The 10,458-nt window shown below is 37.3% G+C and overlaps 1 protein-coding gene across 11 annotated transcripts in view; it reads right to left on the bottom strand.

Annotated features, from left to right (window-relative positions):
• Positions 1 to 4,343: 4,343 nt before the first annotated feature.
• The window catches only part of LOC136125949 (sodium channel protein type 2 subunit alpha), an 89,804-nt gene continuing 83,689 nt past the window's right edge, over positions 4,344 to 10,458 (bottom strand). For all 11 annotated transcript variants that reach the window (XM_065880958.1, XM_065880961.1, XM_065880965.1 and 8 more), the window contains 2 exons: positions 7,291 to 7,561; positions 4,344 to 5,539 (listed from right to left, as the gene is read on the bottom strand). In XM_065880958.1, the coding sequence (XP_065737030.1) occupies positions 4,344 to 5,539; positions 7,291 to 7,561 (1,467 nt within the window). The remainder of the gene's footprint in view (positions 5,540 to 7,290; positions 7,562 to 10,458) is intronic.

The raw sequence follows: 10,458 nt of genomic DNA, 5'->3' as shown, positions 1-10,458 counted from the left end.
TTTTTTCTTTTAAAAAAAGAGAGGAGAAGCACATTTATATTGTGGATCTGACATATTGACAACTAAGCAAAATTTCTTTCACCCACGCCTCTTCCTTCCCTCTTCCCCCACTATTGCTGTACATATTAACAACAAAAGACTTTTTTTTCAGAGGATAATTCATGAGCATCCCCTCCTATTTCTTATACTCCCTTCCTTTCCTCGACTTTCCCATTTTTCTTCCCTCTTCTTCCTTCTCCTCTCCCTTTTCAACCACTCCCTTCTTTTTTTCACTCCTCCCTTCTCTTTGTACATTGATCTGTATTATACCAGAGCTTAGGAAAACAAGTGATGATGAGGGGTGCCCAAGATAAGAATGGAAGCCTTTCCTGTTTAGATGTGACTTGACAATGACAAATTGAATGAACGTTTTATATAAGCTGCCTCCCATTGTCCAGATTTAATGGTTCTTACCCAACAGGGCATCTGGAGGACTATTTCTATGAATCCATACTGTTTCCTAAACCACCCCATATGCACTAGGGATAGTTGGGGTGCCATTTTGTATGTGTGTGTATGTATAATTTGAAGATCTCTAAACTATTCTGATAGAATTCCCTTTCCACCAACTACAGTCCTAGAAAAGAACCCCTGATACAAATGGGTCAATGTCACACTTTAAGATAAACACCTCTTGGGACTTCCCTGGTGGCGCAGTGGGTAAGACTCCACACTCCCAATGCAGGGGGCCTGGGTTTGATCCCTGGTCAGGGAACTAGATGCCACATGCATGCCACAACTAAGAGTTTGCATGCCACAACTAAGGAACCCGTGAGCTGCCACTAAGGAGCCCTGGAGCTGCAACTAAGGAGCCTGCCTGCTACAGCTAAGACCCGGCACAACCAAATAAATAAATGAATAAATATTTTTTTAAAAAAAGCTTAAAAAAAAAGATAAACACCTCTCTCCTACTGTATAGCACAGGGAACAATATTCAATATCCTGTGATAAACCATGATGAAAAAGAATATGAAAAAGAATATATATGTATAATTGAGTCACTTTGCTGTATGGCAAAAATTAAACACAAGACTGTAAATCAACTATACTTCAACAAAATTAAAAAAAAAGATAAAAACCTCTCTCACTGCAAGATAAACACCCCCAAAGCCATCATATCGGGAACTTGTATATGATGACTTATACAATGAAGCGCTGAAGGGAACAGGTGCATTTTCTGCAGAACATTTTTTCATATTGAGCAAGGATACCCTAACTCATTGGTCCTCGACCCTAAGTATAAATCAACATCAATGGGGAGCCTTAAAAAAATTAGATGCTTACGTTTCATCCCCAGAGATATGAATTCAATTGGTCTGCTTTTGGTTCAAACATTGGCATTTATTAAAGCTTCTCAGATATTTCTAATAGGTAATCAGAACTCAAAAACATTTCAGACTTCTCATAATTAAGTGGAAAAACCAAATCTGTGTCATTTGGGGAATTTTTTTATATATTATAAAGAGTGAGATCTAAGCTCACTTGGAATTTTTGCTTCCAAAATTATAGAAATGAATATGAAGATATTATATGAACTTTTTCTAGTGCAGCAGATTATTAGGGGCCTAAGTGTACAGATCTGTTGTCTACAGACTATAATAAGCAAGAGATTTGGTGAACAGAAAAGAAAAAATGAGAATATCCTTAATGAAAAATACTGAGAGCCCAAGGAAGTGATGGAAAAGTATATAGAAAGTACATCAAGAATACATAGGGAAGGAACCAAAATGGAAAAGAGAATAACAAAACAAAACAAAGCAGTAGGTAGACGGGAAGGAGAAAGGATGCACAACTTAAAATGCTAGTCAATCTTTTATTAATTTTTGTAATTTTCCACTACTGTATCCAATACCATATCTAGGTTTTGGGCCAATATTAAAACTAGATATCCAGTACACTCTTCTTAATTAATTTCCATTAAATGAAAAAATTTAAAGATGAATTATTATATTCAATGTGTATTTTTACATTTTTTCTGACAGATCATTTTACATGATAGAAATTTACCTTTAAATGGCATTTCAAAGATAGAAACAACGACAGAACAATTAAATACAAAAACAAAAGCAAAAACTTTATTCTTTTGGCTTGATTGTAATGTGGTTTACCGTTCTTTATGGTAATAGCATTTTCCTGCATGCATTTCACCAACATACTACAAGTCAATAGCTTTAGTGTAAAGAATCTACATTTAATGTTGCTTGTGAAAGAAACACAAAGTGTTTTGCTGTAACTGGTAATATAATTTCACTTATATAATTTTTGTTGAAAAGAAAAGCTTGGACCTCATATCATATCTGATAAAGTTCTAATGCCATATGGGTCAGTAAGAATAAGATCTACCTGTGTGAACAAACACTGGAAAAGACTGATGATTTACTGAATAAAAAGACTAGGTGGAAACATCTGATTCAAGCGATGCCAAGAATATCAACTGATCGTTCCTTAAGCCTCTTTTATAATAAGGCATCCCTATTTGAAAGCAAATAAATGCTGGACTCAGTCTGAGATTTGTTTCACATTGAAATGTGTGCAAAGTTTACTGTACTAATAAAAAAAAGCAGGAACCTACACTGCATGTTAGTCTTTGTTTCTTATTTTGTGAAGTGCTTTAATTTAAAAGTGCTAGGAACAGAAACTAACAGTAGTGACTGTGACATCAACCTGAAGATACTCTTAATTTCTCATTTTATGTACAAAAAGCTGAAAAATAAAATAAAATGAACTTTGTACAGTATTTATATTTTCTTAGAAAACTCTAACCATATATTTTCAACAGAATTAAGCAGCTTGCAACATGTTTGTACATCAGGCTTTTTACCGTATTCAATTAAGATTGGAAGGATAAAAACCAAGAAGCTCTTTATTGTTTGCTGCAACCTATTGCTTAATGACACGAAGAATGAGGTCTTGATAGAGCAATTTGCTTCACTTTACCACTGACATATATGGCTTCCCATATTAGACTTCTGAACAGTGGAAGGAATAAGATGCAGCAGCAGAGGCAAGATAAACATGCAGCAGTGACAGCTTCAAACTATAATGGAACCAATTACATCATATTACCTGTTGAAAGCTTGCAAACTATACTTACTGTGGTACATATTTGATGCAATAAATACTGTGCTTAAGTCGTCATTTTTGTTTGCTCAAACATGCACCACTGGGTAAAATTACTATTTACAAAGCAGACTTTTATTTTTTAAATTGACATGTACTATGTCAACCTTACCAAGAGCAGAAGATGGCTAAACAATACTGCAGGATAAAGCAGAATTAACTTTATAAAGTGATGGGAGGGGATGCTTTTTGGTCAATTCAGGTTTTAGAAAGGACTGATAGGATATTTTTATTTTATGCCAAAGGACACTTATCAAAAATGTTAAAGTCATGCTGCCAGGACTCTGAATGACTATGTAATGGGGTATGTGTGTGTGTGTGTGTGTGTGTGTGTGTGTGTGTGTGTGTGTGTGTGGTGTGTGTATACATATATATGTATATACACGCACATATACATATATACATATATACAGGTACATGTAATGGATTATGAAAAAATAAAACAACTTTTTAATGCTTGTGAATTCTATGAAACATTTACAGGCACAGTAAAATTTTTCTGGATGAGACACCTTAAAAACATGAATAGCTGTTTAAGCACCTCAAAAATCTGAAAACATCCTGACACAAGAAGTAAACTCTTTCCTTTTGTGATGTGATTTCTTTTCATGTGAGAATGAGAAGTGCAGCATGCCTTCATTTAAAATATATCCAGTTATACAGTAGAGAAACATAGAATTTCTTACCTTTACTCCCTCTCCCCAAACATAAACCCATTTACAAAAATAGTCACATATAATAGTAAACAACCTGTGAATTAAAAAGAAAGTGATAAATTCACAGCATACATTTCATAAAAATATGGCAGGTGTGGCAGTTAGAACATAAACAGTGGTGACAATTACTGTTATCAAGTGTCACGTGTTGAATTTACATAAAAATTTAACTTCCCTCCCCCCTTTAAATTGGTTCCTAGAGTCTGAGTAGCCATTACTCTCTGCTCTTCAGCAGTGTCAGCTGGTTGTGAACACAGAAACCTCCTGTCGATGTTGTTTCTCCGGTTTGTTGAGTCTCAGTTTGCTGACCAGAGGCCCCTGTCTTGTTATAGGCACTGACCTTAAGTATACAGTTGTAAAAACAGTCAGTTTGGCATTGACCTCCTGTGGGAGTCCTGTTGACACAAACACATCACCATCACAGGCTGTAAACAATTGATCACAAAATGGAATATTTTTTGTTACTTTTTACTTTTTACTTTCCCTGATATCTTTCCCTTTGTCTTCCTTTTCTGATTTGTCTTTTTCAAATTTTTCTTTTTCTGGTTTGGTCACACTGTCATAGGAAGGTGGAGACGTGGTAGAAGGTGTCACATCGGTTTTCTCTGGAGTTGAATTCTCATTTAGTTTATCAGTGAGGATATCTTCTTTGATGGGTGTTCCATCACCTTCTTTACCTTTGTCCTTCTTATATATACATGAAACTTTTTTAACTTTTTGCTTCAAGAGGTAGCGTCTATAAGCCCTCTGGATAACAATAGCAGACACCTCCTCTTGTTTGCGTTTCAAAGTGGTTGTAATGGGCTCATAGGAGACTTTGGAGGGGTTGGATGCCATGAATCTCTCTTCCATCTGTATTCGAAGGGCATCCATCTCTCCACTCTCACCCAAAACACGCTTTGTAAAGGCAAATAAAATGTCGAGGCAGTGGATCCTGTCCCCACTGACCATGGGCAGATCCATGGCAATGAGCTGGACTTTGTTTGGTTTTGCTATGAGAAGAGGAGGATCCAGGGCAGCTGCAAAATCAGAGAGCTTGGAGAACTCTATGAACTGGGTGGCATCAGGATCAAACTTCTCCCAAACCTCGTAGAACATCTCAAAGTCATCCTCACTCAGGGGCTCTGCACTTTCTTCAGTAGCAACACTGAAGTTCTCCAGGATGACAGCGATGTACATGTTCACCACGACCAGAAATGATATGATGATGTAACTGACAAAAAAGAAGATCCCCACAGATGGGTTCCCACAATCTCCCTTAACTGAGCTGCCAGGGTGATCTTTTTCAGGGTCACAGTCTGGAGGTCCACTGTTAAGAATAGGTGCTAGCAATCCATCCCAGCCAGCAGAGGTGGTAATCTGGAAAAGGCAGATCATGCTGTTGCCAAAGGTCTCGAAGTTGAACATGTCATCAATTCCAACCTCCCTCTTAACATAGGCGAAGTTGGACATCCCAAAGATGGCGTAGATGAACATGACCAGGAAGAGCAGGAGGCCGATGTTAAACAACGCAGGAAGGGACATCATCAAAGCAAAGAGCAGCGTGCGGATCCCCTTGGCCCCTTTGATCAGACGCAGGATTCGGCCAATCCTGGCAAGACGGATCACTCGGAACAGGGTAGGGGACACAAAATATTTCTCTATCAGCTCAGCCAGAAACATACCTATGGAAAGCCAAGATAAAACAAAAATAAGGTTATACTTAATGGCAGCAAATGAAAATTTACATTTCTAAGATAAGCACTAACTAGTTTTACAAAATGTGGACATGAGAATTAGGTATACACACACACACACACACACACACACACATTTACATACATACAATCTGTAATATTTGTTTAGCAAAATGAAACTGGTATGTTTAGTGTTATAACATTAACACCTTTATACTAACTGAAGGTACTAATGGTCATTTTTTCTGGTTCAAGAAAAGCATCCATAAAGGACACAATGTATATGGCAGCCAAGCACAGAAATTTATGTTTCTTTTTTTTTTTTTTTTTTTTTTTGCGGTACGCGGGCCTCTCACTGTTGTGGCCTCTCCCGTTGCGGAGCACAGGCTCCGGATGCGCAGGCTCAGCGGCCATGGCTCACGGGCCCAGCCGCTCCGCGGCATGTGGGATCTTCCCGGACCGGGGCACGAACCCGCGTCCCCTGCATCGGCAGGGGGACTCTCAACCACTGCGCCACCAGGGAAGCCCAAGAAATTTATGTTTCTTAAATACTAGTTCTAGTGTTTGCGTAAGATTTAATGGATAAAGCATATGATTTTTGGATCAGGAATATGAGAGTTCTTATTCTTCTGAGATGGTTTTGATCCATCTTATTTGGGAGGCGGCAGCACAACGTACTGGAGACAATCCAGGCTTTCAAGACAGACATACTTGGGACTGAATCCTGGCAATGATTTTATGCATTGCTAAATGATGATAATAGCTACTTTTGCTGTCGTTGTTAGGCTTAACATTTACTAAGTCTTTTCTTTGTGCGAGGCACAGTGCTAAGTGCATTTACTTTCATAATCTCATTTAATCTTCATAACACACTTCACAAAAATGTTCCTTGGAAAACTAAGGATTGGAAAGGTGAGGTACTTGCCATAGGTCACAGAGCTGGTAAGTAGTGAAAATAGGGAAGCGCTCGGTCAGGTCTGTATGACCCAGGAGTCTCATCCCTTAATCACTGTATTATCCTGCATATCACAGTCGTCAGGATCAAATGGAATGCTACCTTGTCTTTCTATTTAACCAGCAGAAGCATATAAATAGTGGAATACTATTTGTCTCTCTATGTATATGTTCTCTTTCCTCAAACAAGCAGAACCTTACTTCTAGCACCTGATTTAATCTCCTACACACAAACACTTAACATGTATTGATGAAATGAATTTGCTTTGAATTTTTGAACAAAATATGTACTTGTGAAAAAGAATATTACACACCATAGAAAACTATCTGAACCCAAAGATAACATGAAGCTTGTATGAGTGTGAATATATATAAACACACAACATGATATTCCAATTATCAAGGACAATTATTTATGGACTATTTGACTACTTGTAAGGATTTATATGTGTACGTGTGTGTGAATTGTTTATTCAAAACAATACTTATCTATACTACAGGAGTATGACTGAGTACAGGATTATTATGCTAAAGTTGCAGTTATTTTCTTCTGAAATGAGACAAGATGATAAATGAAACCTGCAGAATATAAATTCCTTTTTTTCTACATCATTTCATACACAGCATGCAATTAGAGAAATGACAAGCTGAGAATGGACTAATAATTAGACTTTTATTTGAAATTTCCGGGTGAATGAGTAAGATTAGCGAAAAAAACTTTAAAGCTTTAAAGCACAAATTTTCACTACTAAATTCCTTAACTGAGTAAAAGCAGCTCTTCTTACCTACGATGGAGAGAATGACCACCACAAAATCAAAAATATTCCATCCGATGGTGAAATAGTAATAACGAAGAGAGATTAGTTTCAGCACACATTCTCCAGTGAACAGAACAATAAACACCAGATTAATCCAGTACAGAATGTTTGTCATTTCTTGACTCTGGTCATCAGTTTCTACCATCATGGTGACCATGTTGAGGCAGATGAGGATCATGATACTGATATCAAAGACTTGTTTGGTTACAAAATCAAAGACCATCCCTTGAAATTTGTTCTGAAACAAAGAGTATGTAAAGTTCACTTAGAAACTGAAAAAAAAAAATCAAGTTCAACTTATCTGATTTTAATATAGCAATATGAAAATGTAGCTTTTATTAAAAAACACTATGTTTGTTTTACACTTGGAAGAAAATGTGTATATTGGAATATCCAACTCTTTCCAAATGTATTTGTTTTATTTATACTGTTCATGATACCAGATTTTATAAACTGATTTTATGTTAAGAACCACCTGTTAAGTTCTTAGTGCCCAGAACATCACCATGTGTACAATGGACAGTTAGTAAATATTTGCCACTATAATGAGTCTTTGTTATTGCCTGTGTTGGGGGTGAGCATCAAAATTAACTTTGAAGAACTAATGAATAAATACTTCTCTTGCTTTTCCTGTCATTTCCCCCCGCCTAGTTTCTCCCTTTATATACCCCCCAACCCCCGGCAAATCCAAAGCGTCTTAAATTCTACCTTAATTCTACCTCAAGGTTCAGTTGAGAAGATGTTTTTAGAATTATAGTTCAAGAAAAAGGACATTAGTGGAATAGTTGGTGAAATCCAGTTAAATTCTACATTTTGTTTTATGGTATTACAGCAAGATTAATTTCTTAGTTTTGCTAACCAATCTATGGTTATGTAAGAGGTTAAAATAAAGGAAAGTAGGGTGAGGATTTTGTGAGGTGATTCTTCTATAAGAATAAAATTATCTTCAAAAAATTACAGTTCACAATTCAAATGTTCAAACTCTGACCTATTCAATTTGGACCTTATTCCAAGCACTAACTGGCCTTACGTCTTGTTTATGAAATTAAGTCCTCATCTTGCAAACCAATTAAGCCCATCGGACCCTATTTTCTTCCTTTTTGCCCCTATCTGCTTGGTATTGAGGCACTCTAGAGCTTGGGCCTTGGCTTATCTCTGCTAGGTTGTCCTCTACCTTCTCAACTAGAACTACAGACGTTCTGCTACCTCTACGCTCATAGTCTGCTTTCCCAGATCGACACATTTATTGGTCTGGATTCTCTATGTTAGTGTTTTGTCCTCTCCCTAATAGAAGCATCCATTACTCCCTATTGAAATTCTGGGACATCAAACACCACCTGTTTGTTATATTTTGCTATTTGCTCTGAATACATATTTAGCCTGCTGGATTGGACTTACATTGTTTCAGCTGGGTCTGTCCTTTCTAGGGCCTTCTTCAACCTAATAAATGCATCTAATTCCAGTTCTAAACACTTCATTCTTAGCTCTTGTGTACTGAAGTTTACTTTTCCAAGGCTAGTTATGGTCCCCTTATTTCTACCCTTCTGATACTTCCTACCACTCTTGTACCATATCATTTTATCTTGTTTATCTGTCTCCTCTGTCCTAACACCTCTGTCAAGGGATATTATCAGACAGCCCTTCTCAGTCTGGTGAATCCTAACTCAGTTTTAAGTTTTAAGCACTCTGTGATCTCAGAAAACTTTGTGCTTACATTTGTCATAAAAGTGATGACATTTTATGACATCAATTTGCTCTTATTTAATTAAAACCTTTTTCTCTTCCACAGATATAGCACCTACAGTGTAGTAGATTCAAAATTGCATAAAATCAGAAACTTGGTGTTTATTTTCATATCAGCATGATCAATAAAAAGCTCCTTAGATTCCCTGTCCATTTAGTTTTCCAGTGGATTACCTCAACATACAACTCCAATTCCCAGTTATAGATCACTGTCTCCGGTTTAAATCCCAGAATATGCTGGAGGAAGCTATATAACCTTGGAGGCCTTGTTCACCAAAGATTTATGTTCTCTCACTTTACCTTGGCCCTTGACAATGATTAGCAATCCTTTGTCCCTCACTTGGTCCCAGGATAATTTCAAACTTCTCAGCAATTTCCCATTCTCTTGCCCTCTATTCTTCTTTTTTGAGAACACCAAAGTCAACTGGTGTAAAGAAACTCTTCTACTTCCTTTTTCATTTCATATTATCTTGTCTCCCACACCTATCTTTTTTATATATTACTCCAAATTCATTGGAGGACTCAGTCCCTTTTGCTCTCTAACCTAGACTACACTGTTCTTGAGCCACATCCTGCGCAACTTTATTCTATATTTATTCCCTTTCTCTTCAATCTCTTCTTCTTCAGAACTCCTGCTTTGCTATCCACCTAATCTCTCAATCTTTAGAAACTTTATTTTACTACTTCTTCTAAACATTCATTCTCTTTCAGACTCCCTTTTTGATTGTAAAATTCTGTAAACTAGCATCCCCAATTTTTTCTCCATTCATGTCCCTACTTCATATTCTGCATGACACCATTATTCATCCAGTTGTGTGAGGCAGAAGCTCATAAGTCATCTTTGTTGCTTCCTTCTTCACCTTTCATATTCAATTAATAAACCTTTTAATTTCATTCCTGTGATAGCTTAAAAATCCATCCATTTTATTCATCTCCACACCACTCTACCTATCATCTCTGAAATAGTTCCAAAACGAGTCTACAATGCACATACTGCCTCTGTCAGTGCTGGTTGAGTGATATTCACAAAACCCAAATGGACCAGGTCCCCTTCAATGACTTCCCATTGCTCTAAGGACAAAGACTACTCTTGAACATGGCCTATGAAGCCCAGAAAAGTGTGGACCATCCTAACCTCTTCATTCTCCCCATGTCCCAAATGAACCCCCACCCTCTGCACTCCAGTTCACTGGCTTTCCTACCTCAGGGCCTTCACATATACATTCCTCTTCTCTTCCCACATTGCCTACTGACGCTTCCTCATTCTTCTCCATGCCTCAGCTCATGCTTCAGTGAAGCCTTCCCTAACTTCCCTGATTCATCAGTCCCCTCTTTCTTATCAGCTCTCATAGCCAAATGGATCTTTCCTTCTTGGATATTTCTATATTTGTT

The sequence above is a fragment of the Phocoena phocoena genome, chromosome 7 (genome assembly GCF_963924675.1).
Source record: "Phocoena phocoena chromosome 7, mPhoPho1.1, whole genome shotgun sequence".
NCBI classification, from domain to species: domain Eukaryota; kingdom Metazoa; phylum Chordata; class Mammalia; order Artiodactyla; family Phocoenidae; genus Phocoena; species Phocoena phocoena.
This window is presented reverse-complemented; position numbering and strand designations above follow the sequence as displayed.